Source organism: Brassica rapa, chromosome A08, assembly GCF_000309985.2.
Source record: "Brassica rapa cultivar Chiifu-401-42 chromosome A08, CAAS_Brap_v3.01, whole genome shotgun sequence".
Taxonomy (NCBI): domain Eukaryota; kingdom Viridiplantae; phylum Streptophyta; class Magnoliopsida; order Brassicales; family Brassicaceae; genus Brassica; species Brassica rapa.
The window spans coordinates 17,321,137-17,338,700 of record NC_024802.2 but is presented as its reverse complement, the minus strand read 5'-3'; the positions used below and the strand labels follow the sequence as shown (position 1 = coordinate 17,338,700).

General features: G+C 33.6%; 3 protein-coding genes across 5 annotated transcripts; 1 reads left to right on the top strand and 2 right to left on the bottom strand.

Moving 5' to 3' along the window:
- Positions 1–3,405: 3,405 nt before the first annotated feature.
- LOC103835232 (transcription factor TCP24) lies at positions 3,406–8,606 on the bottom strand. Of its 2 annotated transcripts, XM_018653448.2 has the most exons (4): positions 7,908–8,606; positions 7,535–7,724; positions 7,366–7,407; positions 3,406–7,053 (listed from the first exon to the last, which is right to left on the bottom strand). In XM_018653448.2, the coding sequence occupies exon 4, from the start codon at positions 6,918–6,920 to the stop codon at positions 5,994–5,996; it is 927 nt and encodes a 308-aa protein (XP_018508964.1). In that variant the 5' UTR covers positions 6,921–7,053; positions 7,366–7,407; positions 7,535–7,724; positions 7,908–8,606; the 3' UTR covers positions 3,406–5,993. The 2 variants fall into 2 exon arrangements, with proteins under 2 accessions (XP_018508964.1, XP_009109610.1); XM_009111362.3 differs by lacking the exon at positions 7,366–7,407 and having other exon boundaries at positions 7,908–8,603.
- Positions 8,607–10,229: 1,623 nt separating this feature from the next.
- LOC103835231 (probable inositol transporter 2) lies at positions 10,230–13,865 on the bottom strand. The gene is made up of 6 exons (XM_009111360.3): positions 12,907–13,865; positions 12,750–12,820; positions 12,034–12,369; positions 11,851–11,958; positions 10,980–11,582; positions 10,230–10,850 (listed from the first exon to the last, which is right to left on the bottom strand). The coding sequence occupies exons 1-6, from the start codon at positions 13,040–13,042 to the stop codon at positions 10,365–10,367; spliced, it is 1,740 nt and encodes a 579-aa protein (XP_009109608.1). The 5' UTR covers positions 13,043–13,865; the 3' UTR covers positions 10,230–10,364.
- A 1,751-nt stretch (positions 13,866–15,616) lies between these two features.
- LOC103835229 (elongation factor 1-delta 1) lies at positions 15,617–17,345 on the top strand. 2 transcript variants are annotated; one of them, XM_009111359.3, is made up of 7 exons: positions 15,618–15,699; positions 15,983–16,096; positions 16,191–16,307; positions 16,393–16,486; positions 16,575–16,695; positions 16,784–17,059; positions 17,153–17,345. In XM_009111359.3, coding segments are annotated over exons 2-7 (693 nt in total). In that variant the 5' UTR covers positions 15,618–15,699; positions 15,983–16,013; the 3' UTR covers positions 17,155–17,345. The 2 variants fall into 2 exon arrangements, with proteins under 2 accessions (XP_009109605.1, XP_009109607.1); XM_009111357.3 differs by lacking the exon at positions 17,153–17,345 and having other exon boundaries at positions 15,617–15,699; positions 16,784–17,088.
- Positions 17,346–17,564: the final 219 nt, after the last annotated feature.

Genomic DNA, 17,564 nt, shown 5'->3' with positions numbered 1-17,564 from the left:
TCCATAACTGCCTTCCGAGATGCATTGAACATTTTGAGAGAGCTAGATAGATAGATAGAGAGGGAAAGAGAGATCGATAGGTGTGGTTTCTGACGGTTGTAGGGAGGCATATATATAGAAGCGAAGAGAAAATGGCAGGAGGAATATTAATCTACGTACGTAACATTTTTTTGAAGGCAATAAAAGCAATGCTATCTTAAAATGTGAACTAGAAACTGAAAGAAATTAATTTACTACAAATAAAAATTATATTATTGTATTAAAAATGTATATATGGATAGTGGTCACAACATTTGTTAACGTATTAAAAATCATAAAAAAGAAGGGACTTTCTTTGTAATTACAAAACTTCATCAAATGTATATATGGATAGTGTTTGTGCATGCAACACATAATTATATTGTTGCATGCATCGAGATATATTATTGTATGGCAAAATTATCCTTTTTTTTTTTGTAATGAGAGTATTTATGTTACATTTGTAATTTTTTTTAGCTCCCACGGTACACCATACTCCATTTTTGGTTAACTATGTAACGCATGAAATACACACTGAAAGAAATCATATTTGCAGATACTATATGATACACGATAAGTCTTTTACATAATAAAAAACATTTACGAGCCTTCAACAAAATTTTGTACACAACTCAATCAATTGATCAACTATATATGGATAGTGGTTTAGTAAATGGTAGTTGTTAGATTTGGTCGTAGAAAACACCTTACAAAAGACACATATTGATCGCTTGTAATTTGTAATTTTGAATAAGAAAGTTCGCTTATAGTATCAATCAAGAATATACACAACTTTCAGTTATGGGTAGGGAACATTCTTTTTTTTTTGAAACTAAGGAGAGACATTCTTGATAAACGGCTAAACAATTGTTAAAGGGATTTCTATTTTGTAAAATGCTTTGGTAATTCTTTCCTTCTTCTTTTTGAAGTTCAAATTTAATACAGATCATTTGATAACTGGTTTTATTTCACCTAATGGAATATGAAGCCATTTATATCTTCAAAAACTCATTTCTTTTTGTTAGGTTTTTTCTTTTGTTTAAGCACCTACTGGTGTATGTCTTTTATCTTTTGCTTGTTTTCTCTTTGTTTCTCTCAGAGCATTGAGCTTTTTGGAGATCAAACTTTTGGAAGTTATTTCAATGACAAAAAAAAAACTGGTTTTATTTCACATTTTATAAAACAAAGTAATGAGTAGTTATTTACCCATCACACGGTATCATGACAATCGTCTTTTGTTGGCAGACTACTTACTGCAAGAAAAAAATCTTATGATTTATTGATAATATCAATTATATTCCTCTTTTTATTACCAAAAGGCATGACCACCAACCTTCTTTTCCTTGTTTCTTCTTTGGTGTTTTTTGGATTTATGAAGCCACAGTGGTAGCTACCGTGGTCAGTTCTAATAAAGAGAGCAGTAGATGTCAATTTATTCGTTTATAGAGAAATCGAAGTGCCCAAACTTGTTTCCAGAATCTTTACAACTTGATGTCTTGGACAGGTGATGAGTGATTAAGAATAATAACACTTTTTTTAGTCAAACGAATAATAACACATACACATTTATTTTTACCTAAACTATTATTAGTCAAGTTAAGTTGCCAAAACATGAGAGCAACTCCATCAATGGTATAAGGAAGGGATTCTCAAAAGGTGATTAGTTACTAATTAAATCATGTGTGTTATCTTGGGTTGTTTAGCCATTTACATTTTTTTACACTATGTTTAATGTTTATCTTAGCATCATTGTAAATTGTATTTATCCGTAATGGGCTCTCCTACGGCTCTCCATTTTGATAATGAAAAAGATGAACGCAAAAATCTCAACTGTTAAAAGGTTTTAGTTATCTTTTTGGAGTTTAAATTTAATAAAAATCATTTGATAACATGTTTTATTTTATGACTTGAATCAATTACTTAAAACTTTTCCATTCAGCCATTTTACGTTTTTTTACACTATGTTTAATGTTTATCTTAGCATCATTGTAAATTGTATTTGTCCGTAATGGGCTCTCCTACGGCTCTCCATTTTGATAATGAAAAAGATGAACGCAAAAATCTCCATTGTTAAAAGGTTTTAGTTGGTAAAATACTTTCGAAATTATCTCTTTGGAGTTTAAATTTAATAGAAATCATTTGATAACATGTTTTATTTTTACATTTCATAAAATAAAGTAATTTACTTACCCACACATGGTATCATGGCAATCGTCTTTTGTTGGCAGAATACATGTGAAGATTAACTACACAAGAAACAAATCATATGATTTATTGAGAACATCAATTCTATTTCTCTTTTTATTACCAATAGGCATGACCACCAACCTTCTTTTTCTTGTTTCCACTTTGGTGTTTTTTTGGTTTATGAAGCTACAGAGGTCACTACCGTGGTCAGTTCTAATAAAAAGAGCAGTATATGTCAATTTTTGTTTGTTTATAGAGAACTTTGAGTGCCCAAACAGTTTCCAAGATCTTGTCAACTTGGACATGTGATGAGTGATGAAGAATAATAAGTTAATAACACATACACATTTATTTTACCAATAGTATTATTCATCACTCTTGACAAGTAAGCTGCCAAAATATGATAACATGTTTAGTGGCACCAGGTGACACAAAAAAAGATCATGTCTGGTATCTTGGTTTTGGCCCATTTGCGTTTTTACATACCATAGCATCGTTGTAAATTAATTTTTTAATCATGGGCTTTTCATTTTGATAAAGAAAAAGGATGAGCCCAAGTATTTGTAGGACAACGAAATAATGGCAGGAAGGCATCGTTAGTCCCCGATGAACATTCAAAGCAAAGAATGTAGGAGGTGACTCAGAAATGTAATCATCTCAATCTCCAGATATATGAAAGTATAGTTCCACTAGTTGTGTTGCTATGTAGTAATAGAGCGGTTTATCTTAAAATATTGAAATGATCGAACAAGACTATTTGCTTCCCAAAGAAGAAGAAATAAAAACGTAGAAGAGTGTCAAAAGTCCCAAGATAGCCTTTAAAACATGAAAACATTCTCTTTCTCAAGCCTCAATAAAAGAGACGATATAATATGTGACCCAGCAAAAACTAAAGAAGGAAATTTTTAAAAAAAAACAGGATTTAGATAAGGCTTCAAATGTTTCAAAAGCTTCTTTTTTTTCTTTCAGTTTTTTCAAAAACTGAATTAAAATAAAAAGTTGTAGTTAATTTTTATTATTAAATATTATTATACTAGGAGTTATGCATGCACAAACGAATTACTAATTAAATATTAATACATGAATTATTAATTAAAAACTACAATGATAACTTATTGTTTATATTCATTCAATATTATTTTTCAACTATATAAAATTAAGAATTTTGCTTTATAACTATTTAGTTATGTGTTTCCTGTCTTTAAATTATAATTTTTATTAAATAGTAATTTTTGGATAACAACACAATATATAAGAATTATCTTTTTCTTTTATAATATATCTTTTAGATTTTGAATAATTTTTATTTTTCTTAATTTTAATCATTTATCTTATCTATATTTAATTCGTTTTTTATCTAATTTATTTTTTTTCATTAAGTATAAACAATATTAACCATTTTTAATTTTAACTTGAGATCCGTTGCGAAAATTTAATATAGATATCATGTAATTTAAATTATGGTGAGAAAAAAAAGCAAAGATATCACTATCTGTAGAAAAACATACTACGTTTTAAGCTAACTATTGGTACGTTACCAGTTGAAACAATTTATCTTATATCAATAGGGGATACAAAATTTGCCACTTTGATTTAGATTTTGTAAAATATAGATAAAACAAGATAAAGGATGTCAATCTTGAAAGCCTTTTCAAAAAAAAAAAATGTCAATCTCCGTACGAATTTCCTGGGAAAAGATACATATGCTCCGCCGTATCTACGGTGAATCGATTACAATAATATGTCAAGAAACTAAAACGAAACATTTCAATAAAAAATTCAAGCATATATAAACATTAGCATGTACACGCGTAACGCATATATATATATATATGTTTTATTGTACATTATGGAAAAACTTGGAGAGGATAATACAAACTCTTCCAAATCTTCTAATGCAATGGTCACCATATATATTTGATGATGGTAAATAAGCCGTGTTGGAGAGCAAGAACACAAACACGGCAGCGACAAAACTTTGCGCCTTCTTACGCTCTCCCCATGAAACACGGTCCAGTCTCCAGAGAACGGGACTACGTACACGAGCAAATCATTCGTACTCTGTAGATACAGGGGATTGATGACACAGACATTTTATGTCTTCTTATGGATGACGGGCTTGGTATATTAAAGTGATTTGAAGTTCGAGTTTTTGAGGTTTATGAAAGTTTTACATGTTTTCTTTCATTTGAACATGAGGCTGTGGTATGCGTCGGAGTTGGAGTTAACAGATAGTACTGTTCCGAAAGGTGCGACATTGGTGGCTATTAGGTCGAGTGTGAAACAAGGAAGTGCGTGATGCTTCTTGGTTGTCTGATGCGTTTGATGAGCCGTTTGGGACTGCGGTGAAGATGTTGATCAAGCTTTGTCTGGAATCGAACTCGTTTTGATTTGCGCATTACGATGGTTTCAGGTATTACGCACCACTCAAGAAAAATTGTGCTTTTCTGCTCTGTTTTACAGTGTTTAAATTAGATTCCCTCTATGATCTGAATTCAAATATATTTGATTATCATTTAGATACAAGAACCTGCCTGAGGTTTACGTTTTGGCTATGGTCATGTTCTTTTTTTTTTTGTTTAAAGGCTATGGTCATGTTCTTTGAATTGTTTTTATTTGGGTGATCGTGTTTCTTGTGCTGAGGGTTACATGTGATCTACAAGACCTTAGTCAGTTTCTCCCAAAATGTTGTTCATTTGATGCCAAGGCGAATAAAACTTGCATTGAGTATTGCACACTAGGAAGGTGTTAACAGTGTTATCAATGACATTTTTTCCAGATGGTGGAAGCAAACAGATCCACATATATTGGAGAAAGAAGGAACAAAAAAGAGAAGAAACAGAGAGATCACAACCGTCTTTCTGCAAAAAACTGCAACAACTCACTGGCTTGTGACACATGATGCTTCTTCACCAATCATGCAAAGCGAGTTTCCAATTGAACTCGTAGGGAGGCAGGACTGTGGGAGTTTCTTGTGAGACCGAAGAAGGCAATTGTACATGCACTCTTGTACAATTGCCTTCTTCGGTCTCACAAGAAACTCCCACAGTCCTGCCTCCATACGAGTTCAATTGGAAACTCGCTTTGCATGATTGGTGAGAGGTTAGGTGAATACTCCTATTATATACTCCTTCGGTTTTTTAATATAAGACTTCTTAGAATTGTGCACGTAAATTAATTTTTTTATTTTTAAACAAAAACATCATTAATTATTTACCTAACTACAAATCAACCAATAATAAAATAAAAAGTATATTATCATTGGTTATATAACATTAAATGTTAATAAATTTTATTAGAAAACTGAAAACATCGAAACATAAAAACTTCTCTAAAACGACTTATATTAAAAAACGGAGGGAGTATGATATTGAATCAAACAGATACATCAAAAAGCAACAATCAGTCAATTTGGTTAAATTAATTGTGACAATACGTGGTGAAACAAGAAAGTACAACAAGTGGAACAAAGTGAATGCTGAGTAAGAAGGGAACCCAACATGGAACACATGAGGAGACAAACACAGACGATGAAAGCCCTACATCCACATGCCATCATATTAGTAATCTTAGAAATGTCATTTACTTCAAGACACACAAATAAAGATAAGACTCAATGCCACCCACGCCCCAATAAACCATCTTTCTTTTACAAGATCAAGAACCCAAAGCAAACAACATGGTACTATTACTACATTAACTAATCCATTTCTTAAAAAAATTGACATTGTAAAATAGATAGAAAGTACTAATAACCAAGATGGAGTTAATGAAACATTTTTGCTGTACTATCTTCTCTCCTTTCCTTTATCGTCGGAGCTCCGGTTTCCTTCACCGTAATAGAGATATAACCGGCCATCAAAAGCCTCTGGAAGCTGATCATGACTATGGTTGTGTAGAGGCGGAGACATAAAAAAGGAAATGCTCTGACTGTCCATTGGAGAAGATGAAGAAGAAGACGAAGATATCGATCTTTGATTAATGTTGTTGTTGAGAAAGAGAGGTAGTGAATTGGACTGAAGGGTCCCCCTACTACTGTAACAACCGGCTTCCCCGGGAGAATCAGAAGAAGAGATTCCAACGTTGTAGTTCGGTAAAAAAGAGTATTGGTTTTGACTATTACTATGATTCAACGACGGCTCTTGACGATGATTCAAGGAGCTCGGTATGAGCTGAACCGGGTTGAAACAATCAGAAGAACCACCACCGGTCCAACTCCGGTTCGATTCGTCAAAACCGCGTGTGAGAAGCTGAGTGAAGGAGCTTTGCAAGTCTTTGTCTTTAGCTGTTCTCTCCCTCGCTTTGCCACGACTCTCTGTCCTCGACAAAGACAACAACGAGCTCTCAGACGTGCTCGACTTAGACAGCGAAAGCGTCTGTTCGAAGTTCGTATCGATCGGATTCAAATCGGAGATTGAGTCAGAAGCCGCGTTGATAAGCCACTCAACGGCTTTGCTCGGCTGATCGAACCCGAGACGGTCTTGGAGGTCGTAGAACTGGATCGCTGTAGCGACGGAGAGACGTATCCTCCGATCTCTTAACCCTTTTGATGTTAAGACTTTGCTGTGTCGGTCTTTGCCACCGGTAGCTCGTGAAACCCTAATGATCCGAGACGATGGATTGCTCCAGTCCCTCATTTCAGTTTTGTCGGAGGAGAGTCTCTGTAGCTTTCTGCTTGTTTGTTGTTGTGTCTCAATGTCGTCGTCGTCTTCCATTGAAACACTACTCTCATGCTTTTCAAGTAAGATAGTAATTAAGCCTTCACTACTCTCTCTCTCTGAAGAGAAACAGTTGCAGAGCTATGACGATAGGGCCAAAAAAGACTGAGTATGTTGCAGTGATAGGAATCTGTAAAAAGAAAGAGGAAGAAGAAATTAAAGTCATTGCTATTGAAATACTGAATATATATAAAAAGATTAATGTCAGCTAATTAATTAATTTATACTAATATGTAGATCTGCAAAACCTATTCATGTTCGTAGCATTTCAGTTTCATAGTATATGTATAGCTTCATAGCTGCAAGAGCCTTTTCAGAAACCCTAAATTATTATTGTTTGATAAAAAAAAAAGATACTTCCAAAGATTATTAGCTTTGGTCATAAGTTTTTTTAGTTGAAGAATAACAAATATATTTTTTTTTAGTTGAAGAACCTGACTACCTGAGTAATGATTTTTTTTGTTCAAGAAGCTAAAAGCTTGCCCTAAAAATGGAACAATCACAGAAGTTAACAATATAGATACAATAAATAAAGCATAGATTTAATCCTAAAAAGAAAATAAAAGAGAGAAAGGGTTTTGCCTCAAAAATCACCAACAAGAGAAACTCACTTGGATTACAGGTGTCAACTGTCCAAGCTCACTGTCGGACAACAATGGCTGCGAAGATGGTTTATAAATGAAATTTCCTTCTCAGATTCTTTTCATTAGCTTTTTTCTCCCAGTCTTTGGTATGATTCTTCTATAACTCAGATCTCCTCATCATAAGCGTAGTGGTTTAAGAAGAAGAAGATACACAGATCTGAAATATTTAAATCAAAAGGGTCATTTAATATAGCATCAAGTATTCGTTTTCAGGGGAGTTTGTGGTGAGGGTTTATAATGTTTTTCTTTTTTTTTCGGGGAAAATCAGCCAAGAAAGTGAAAGAAAAATGGCGAAAATGGGAATCGGAGGGAGATGCTAGAGAGAGAAAGTATTATTTACCTGTTTGAGAAAAATATCCACAGTAGCCTTCGGACAAGGAATACAAGTGCACTGTTCGGACCATTTAGGACTTTCGTTATGCTGTTTTCTCTCTTTTACCCTTCTTTAGTTTTCGGTTTTACAAATCTGCCATTCTTTGTTTACCTAATTACAATTGGGATATCAAATAGTCCACAACTAATCCACTTATGTTAATCCATCAGCATTGGTGAATATAGATTTTTTAAAATAAATTAAATATTTAAAAATATTGATTATTTTCAAATATGTGTTAAAATATCTCAAACAAAATAAGATTATTTTCTCTCTTCTTTATTTCTTTACTTCATTCATATTATATATTCATGAGAAACCTGCTCAAATAATTAATCAAAGTCCATGTCCTATTCTAAGATCATTATAAAATCTGATTAGACAATAGCTAGGAATAAGCACATAGGTATATATTCTTTGTTTGTGTTTTTGTAGATGAAATACGAATAAGAATAAGGCAAGTGCAAATAATTTATTAGGAAAAATCTTTAAAGGGTAATTACTATTTACACTGTATTTGCTACATGTTTTAACCAAATGTATATCGGTGTTTCAAGAAAAAAAAACAAATGTATATACCCACTTAGATCAGAGATTGATATATCCATCACATGTTTTTGAGTTTATGTACAAGTCAAAACGAAGAATGTCCAAACATACAAAGTCAATTCGAATTACTTAGCGTGGGGATAAAACAAACAAAATAGAAAAGCTATAATAAGCAGGCTCAGACTAATCTGAAGGTGTGGAAAACGCTGCCCTAACCAATATGTGGGATTGGCATTATCAGCTACGAACAATATACATGAAAAGTCACTGACAAATTCATGGTGCTCAAATATACAGTTGTAACAGTTCATATCCTACACTAGCGCTTCCAGTTTTAAATGTCCGGGAGAAAGGACCCTTCCTTAATTTATGGCTCCACGAGGTCAGTGCCGACCCTGATGGAAAGCACACCAAGCACCAGCTTCCGGTCTATCCAAAAAACTTGAAAAAACCAGCCTTTTTAAAACAAATTATTGATATATATTTATGATACTTTAGTTAAGAATATACAAAATAGGTCAACTTTTAGAAAATTGATTGTGGTCTTTCCATGTCAGGACCGCTACTGCATGAGGTACATCGATATTTTAATCATTGATGCAAATATTTAGTCTAAATTCGTTAAAGGATTGTTATCTATTCAACAACCATACAATTGCATCATGTTTCACGCTGATTTAAAATCAGTAGTGAAAAAGGCCATGTCGATGGGATTAATTAAGGGGACACATGATCTTCAGATAAGGCATAAACTTCACTTCTTGCATGCGATAAAATCTGATTCTTATCATTTTCCTCTTTTCAGATAAATCTGATTCAATAAAACTGTGTTTTCTCCCTTAAGCATGGATTCTTTTGAACTGTAGCTATATAAGCAATCCAAGTTCAAGTATACCGAATCCATATTAAACAATTTGATGCTTGAACCCACTTGAATAAAAACAAACCAAAACAACATCTCACACGAATACAACCCCACTTGGACTAACTAACCAAATACATTCCCTAAATGGGAATTGTTACGTCTCTATAATCAGATGTCTTTATTCCAGAGTTGCATTAATATTTGTGTGCCTTCCATTATAAAAATGGTTTTTAAGAAGACCAATGCAAAAAGAAGGTGATATTTGGGTTTCGGTGGTAACAGTGCTTAACGACGGGCTCGAGACTGTGAGGCACCAGGCACGTGTCGCTGTCTAAAGGCATTTATTGATGCACATTCAGAATATTTTGTTTCACATCGAATTTCACCTTTTTGTTTCCAAAATACATAGTTACTCCAATGTATCTCTTGAATCTTGAATGTATTTTCGAATGTTTATTATATTAAACATAATTGGTTTGTTTCTCCGAGTTAAGAAACGCACAAATTTACAACCTCAGTAGCAGTTTAGTTGCCCGTATTTGAATTGATTTAATATTAGAAAATTTCTAATGCAAAAAGAGCAAAATACCATTTGGAATTACCTACCTTTCAACTTTCAAGTATATTTTTGTTATCTGCATTTAATCTTGTAGTTGTCAGCTTCATCCTCAACAGCTAAAAAGACAAGATTTTATGTAAAATTATTTATTTTAAGTTAAATAACCTCGAATGTATCATATGACCATAGGAGTTATTCACCATTGACAATAGTTAAACGAGAGGTTGTGTAATTTAATTGGTCTTTATCAAAATGATTTTGGTGACACTTCACTGTTATGGTAAAAGATATAGCTTCTAGGATCTTCCTCTAGTAGTTTGACTCATAAAAGTATTTTTATGGTAGAGAGGGGATCACGTAACTGTCACTATCAAGTTTCATATACAAAGTTACAAGTCTAATGTGATTTCTTATTTATATTACTAATGAAATCTTTAAAGATCGAGTTCTCTTATGCAGTTTGGTTTCCTTTCTCAACGGGCTGTGATCTTTTCTTCCAGAACTTGAAATGAAGAGATCTTCCCTCAAGCATCTTCTCAATCTCCTCCATTGGCATTCCTTTTGTCTCCGGAACACACACCACAACAAAGAGAAGAGCAATGACTGAGATCACTCCAAACATGAGGAAAGTCCAAGAAGTCCCAATAGCTTCAGTCAAAGACAAGAAAGACTGAGCTACAATTAAATTTGATATCCAATTTGCAGTTGCAGCTATTCCTCCACAGATTCCTCTGAATCTCAATGGATAAATCTCTGAGTTAACTATCCATGGAACAGTCCCCATCCCCGGAGAGAAGAAAATGATATAAAGTCCCAATCCAAGAAGAGCAAACCAACCAAAATTACTAGGACATCCTCTTGTGTACCAAAGCCGGTTTTCATTATGACATAAGTCCTTAACCGAATCATTAGAGACCCAACAAGCCCCAGGATGTTCCTGCATTCATCATATAAAAAAAGATATGGAACTCTAATGTTTTTCAAGTTAAAAAAAAAACATTTTCAAAAAAGAAAAGTAAAAAAAAGGTTATAAAGAAAACATTTTCGGGTTCTTCGAAGACTTTACCTTTCCACTGGGAGATGAACAAAACCCACAAGAAGGAGAAGAAGCTTTCAAACAAGTCATACAATCCCAAGTTTGTGCTTTCAAAGATGAGTTGTAATCCGGACAAGTAACGTTATTGAACCTTTGTGTCTCGAGGGAGCTAATCGCAGGAGCATGAGTAGTCACTTCATAGAAAACACCAGTTAGCAATCCAAGAGAGACAATGACTCCAAAAAGACTAATGATCAAAAGCTTTTTCCTTCCGGTTCTATCGATGAGGTAAATGCTAATGATGGAACCAAATGCGTTAAGTCCTGCGGTAACTAGAGACAAGAGAATAGCTGTTCTGTTTGAAGCAAAACCGGCCAGCTGGAAAATGGTGGGACTATAATACATAACAGTGTTGATACCAACGAACTGCTGAAACACTTGGAGACCAACACCAGCTATTAGTCCTCGTCTAACGGTTTTGGTTTTGCATAGTTTGGTAATGTTGATTTTCTCGGAAGATCCTTCTTCGAATATCTCTGATTCAACTGAGTCTTTTAGTGCTCTAATCTCGTGTTCTACATCTTCTGCTGAGTATATTCTTCTCATGATTGCTTTAGCCTCTTCTTCTCTTCCCTGTTTATGTTAGAATGAAAAATACAATTTGTTATGGGTATATTTTTCATAGAACCAAAAATGTAAACTGGAAGTAGGTTTTAAAAGGTTAAAATATTTAGAGAAATGATACCAAACCAATCCATAGTAGATTTTGTTTTATATTTTGCCATATTAATAACTGTTTTTCAGTGTTTCAAAACAAAATAGTAACTATTTTTCTCCTTTTTTTTGAACACATGTAACTATTTTTCTCTAAAATTATCATATTGAACACATTCATATATACCTTGCGGTATAACCAACGAGGTGATTCAGGGAGTGTAAACATTAAGATGAACTGCAAAAGGGCTGGAACTCCCGCGATTCCAAGCATCCACCTCCATGTTCCTTTCACCTAAAACAATAAGAGAAACAGAACATTAACACCTTTAGAATAATCCAAAATGATAAATTGTTTAATATCACTTACGTCGGTGAAGGCTAAGTTAATGAGGTAAGACACGAATTGTCCTCCGGTGATAAGAAACCCATTGGTACTGACCAAAGCTCCTCTGATCTTAGCTGGAGAAGCTTCTGATATGTAGAGCGGGGCGGTCATCGAAGCCATACCGACCCCAAGGCCCACAAAAACACGGCCAACGACAATGAGGGACGGGTTAGGAGCGACAGCCATAATGATAGCTCCTATTAGGAAGAGGAAATCCGCCATGAGAATGGCGCTTCTCCTCCCGAATTTGTCATTGGCCCAACCTCCGATGGCTGCTCCAACGATGGCTCCAGCAACCGCCATGCTCACTATCATTTCCTGTTTTTCATAAAATTGATTTGGAGCTTAGTGTGTGTTTGTAACGTTTGAGTAGTTAGTTACGTGATTCTTAACGGTAAATACAAAAACAGCATGGTGTGTATAACGGCATGAGTAAAACAGAGTTGAAACTCTTATGATCTGCTTTTATTTATGCTTGTCCAAATTTCTGAAAACCTTTTCCTAGGCTTTTGCAAAGTATTTCATAATGATTAGACCTAAAGTTATTAAGGTTTCTTTGATTTGACACTATGGTCTCTGTGTTGTTTTGGGATGACATTACAATTTAATTACCACATCAATCTTGTTAAAATAGTTCCTAGAAAATAATCATAATTCAACACATCTTTTTTTGTTTGTAAAAACAAACATATAAGAACCTGTAACCAAGTTTCCCGGTCAACAGTCTTGAAATCTTCTTTGATATAAAGCAGAGCTCCTGATATAACTCCTGCATGTATATATAAAGCCCATCAAACTTGAGCCACATGTGTATATAGATGAGTGAAACTGCAGATAACAGATTAAGAAACTTACCGGTATCGTAGCCAAAGAGAAGACCACCGATTCCTGCGGAGAAAGCAAGACGAAGAACATAAGGGTTCTTCCATGTTAGAGAAAAACATTCTCTGAAAGCTGATTTATCTGCCCCTCCATGTATTCCTCCTTCCATTCTTTTTTATTTTGTGTGTGTAAGTTTTAGTTTAAAGTGTTAGATGAGGAGACTGAACAACAAATATAAACTTATATAAAGAGTGTGATTTTCTCTGTTGTGGTCTGTTTTTTTTTTTTTTGTATTTTTCTTTGTGCTGATAAAGTGAGAAAATGATAAGTGGTTATTATTCAATGGAGAATTGATATGGTACAAGACACTCGTGCTAGAAAAATCCAGTTGACTTGTCCAAATTTTCTTCTTTTACCTTTTTGATAACTCATTTGCTTGCTTTTTTTCTCATTTCTATTGTATTTATTTACCTTTTGAAGCATTTGCATATTTTCCTTAAGTATACATAATTATAACATTTTTTTCCTTCTAACAAAACATAAATGATTGAATCAATTAACAATGGTTGGGTTGCATGTTTTGATTAGTTTGTTGTCAGTAACCAACCTTTGGTCAAAGATCATTGTCATCCTGATTAGACAAAAATAACACGGAAAAGGATATGCTGGACTGAATTGAAGAGTGTACATGATTAGTCATTTGTATAAATATAAATATTTAAGAACTTTGAAAAAATAGATTATCTAAGCTTAATCATGCATGCTTATAATTTTAAAAGTAAGTTATCAAGAGTATTTAAATCAAATGGGTGATTTGACGGCCCGATTTGGAAGAGAAACTATGATCACATGCTAGTATACCATGATTTATTTACTATCTAGTCAAGATATGAAAATTTATATGAGAGAGGAATACGATGCGAGTCTACTACATAGCTGCGTAATTTGACAACTGACATCATAATATCATATTATTTTCCCGAATATTGTAGTGTCTCTAATATAGACTTTTCTTTGTTTACTTGTGTATCGGTCATGCAATCATGTTTGAAAAAGGACATATGAGACTACTAGTCGTCTACACCACGTAAGAATTTTCTGCATTGGAATATATTCCCTGAATGTAGTTTAGTTTAAACTTTCTTTTAGTTATACCTTTTTATTGATAAAGGTTTTTTTCTTTCTAAAGAATATGAATTATCCTTTGAAATAATGGGAAATTATTTCGACAAGCAAAAGACAGCCTTTGTAATTATTTTTCTTGATAAAAAAGTTGATACATTAATTTCACTTTATGAATAACTAATGCAGTATTTCTTCTTGTTTACTTGGAAGAATCTATTATAAACTGATCAAAACGAATGAACCTGACAACTAAAATACAGTAATATAATTATATGTATATTATATAATATAATTAATAATATATACATAATTTATTTCATTGATATAATTTTCATACTTAAAATGTTGATTTTAATAATTTCATATTATATTTTAAGTTATTTTTTCATTTTTATCAAATTAAAAAAAAAACATATTTTTTACTCTTTTGTTGAAAAATGGTAAATATTTAGCTATTTATAATATTATGGATTACTAATTTTCTTATTTTTATTCTATATATAAACTATTATTATTATTAACTTAATATGTTTACTAATTTTTAAATAGTAACAAAAATTATCTACTTAAAACCGAAATATTTTAATGTTATGCACAACCCGATATCTAATCATATATAAAAAATCATATATATATATATATATATATATATATTGTATTTTGGTATAAAACTAAAAAAAAAAACAATGGTATATAAACCAAATCAAACCAAACTAAATATAGATTTAATATGATAGCTATTTAAACAAAAATGAAATACCGGAAAACTGAAAAACCTAAACCAAAATCGAATCGATATCTGGATTGAACACCCCTATATCTACCTTCTTAAATTTTTAAATCCAAATTTTATATTTTTTTATACTATTTTTTCTATACTAACAACTACCTAAATAAACACTAACCAACTTCATAGACCTCAGCTTTTGAATATGAAAGCGTTAATAACGGTAATGGTCGATCAAATCATTACGAAAATAAAATATGAAAATATCAACACATGAATTCACCGGTCATTATTATATCAACCTAATTAAGCTGTGTGACTTCGAATGTTATATTCATCACCATTATATACAACACGGAAAAACAAAAGTTAAAAAATAAATAACAAAATGCCGTACACGAAACTACACAACGCACCAATAACGTACCTGGCTCCGCGCTTGCACGGGGGCTATGCCCCTAGTGAATATAAGGAAGAAGATGATGTGTTAGAACATCTTCAATGATGTACTTAGGAAACAAATTATATGATTAAAATATTAATAATAAAGAATTGAGAGAATAAAATTATTAAATGAAAACTGAGAAATTTTATGATTGTTTTTGAGACATTTGCCAATCAGACACTGGTTTAACTCTTTGAAAAATTAACATATAAAATTAATTATGTTAAAATATCTTTTTTTTTTGTTTGAGAATATCATAGATTAGAGATGCGCTTATGTAGTTTCTCTCCATTAATTACATCTAAAGATTTTAAATCACAGAAGCGACAAAATACTACCGTGACCAAAACCGGCGATATGAAAACATTGAACAAAAGTAAACACCCGAGTATCTAAAAAGGCCTCACAGAGAGGTATTAATTGGGCCCAACATAAGCCCAGTACAAGAAAACCTAGAGGCGTTATATACATTCCAGCATCCCTCGTCCGCCTCACTCAATCTTCTTCAAGTCCTCCCTTGCAACTCCAGGTATGCTCTTCTTCTTCGATTTTCATCGTTATAGTTGTTTTTGCGACTACTGCTAGCTTTGTTTGATCTCAAAGTATATATCTTTCTATTAGTATTTGACTGGAAATTCAAAATTTACGTATTTATCAAACATAACCTTGTTGAATCACGAAACCTAGACCAATGCGCCATGTCTTGTCTGCTTCCTGTTCTGAGCTAATGTCTGAATGAATCCCCTGTTCGTGTTTTTTTTTCCAACATAAAGTTTGCTGTTCTGATCTGTTCCGATCTGCTTTATATTCAGTGAAAAAATAGACTCGAGCTTTAGAAACACAATGGCAGCTTTCCCAAACCTTAACTCTGATTCCGGATTGAAGAAGCTCGATGAGCATCTCCTCACACGCAGTTACATCACTGGGTAAGATTCTGTTAACTTTTCTAACAAGATTAGATCCTAAAGTCTCTACCTTTGTTCGAAACTATGAGACTAACGGTTTGTGTTTGTGTTACAGGTACCAGGCTTCAAAGGATGACATCACTGTCTTCACAGCACTTGCAAAGCCCCCATCTTCACAGTATGTCAACGCTTCTCGTTGGTACAACCACATCGATGCCCTCCTGAGGATCTCGTAAGCTTCGTCATTGGTTCTCACTTCGTTATGGTTTGTTTGTTGTTGGTTGGAGTCATCTAATGTTTGCTTTTGTGTTTTGTAGTGGTGTCACTGCTGAAGGAAGCGGTGTCGTTGTTGAGGGATCAGCCCCAGTCGCTGAAGAGGCTGTTGCTACTCCACCAGCAGCTGATTCTAAGGTATGCTCAGATTGTTTCTATTTTAGATCTCGTTATGTCTCTTGTGATTGTAAATCAGCGAGTCTCATGGGAGTTTGGGATTTATCAGGATGCTGCTGATGAGGAAGACGATGATGATGTTGACCTTTTCGGAGAGGAGACCGAAGAGGAGAAGAAAGCTGCTGAAGAGAGAGCTGCTTCCGTGAAGGCATCTACTAAGAAGAAGGAATGTAAGTTTGATGTTCTGTCTTTACATTTGTTAATTACATATGCTGATATGTCTTGTGTTCTAACTGGCTTGTATTTTTTCTTTATCAGCTGGAAAGTCATCAGTTTTGATTGATATCAAGCCATGGGATGATGAGACCGACATGAAGAAGCTAGAGGAAGCTGTGAGATCCATCCAGATGGAAGGATTATTCTGGGGAGCGTCAAAGCTCGTCCCAGTTGGTTACGGTATCAAGAAGTTGCAGATTATGTGCACAATTGTTGATGACCTTGTGTCTGTTGACACTATGATTGAAGAGCAGCTCACCGTCGAACCCATCAATGAGTTTGTCCAGAGCTGTGATATTGTTGCCTTCAACAAAATCTGTGAGTATCATTAATTGATTCTCAACTTTTTTGATACTCTATAACTTTTGTATGTAACTGACTCCTTTTGTTGGGTCTTTTTTGAAAATGCAGGAGGATGGAGTAAAGAGCTCAAGGATGGCCTTTTTGTGTTTCTCTCTATTTTGATTATTTGAGTTTCCTATGTTTTGGATTTGTGATATCTGAATAATTCTGATGCTTATGCCATACAGTGTTCTCTTTATATCTCATGTATGAGTCAAATTTACCAAATGTCTCATTAAATTATCTTTGAGTGGTTTGAACATAGAAAGCCTGTAAAGGCTTCCAGAGTATTAATAAAGGTTTGAATCATTGCATCATGCGTATAAGCTTGAGGAAGAGATTGGCTAAATTGTAAGAAAAGAAGTACAGAATCAAGCTCCAGTCACGTTAGTGAAAGACATTCTGATGTCCTGTGAATGCGTTTTGTTTCATATGGTGAGAGCAATCAACGTCAAATAGATCCTGGAATCTCTCCTTGGAG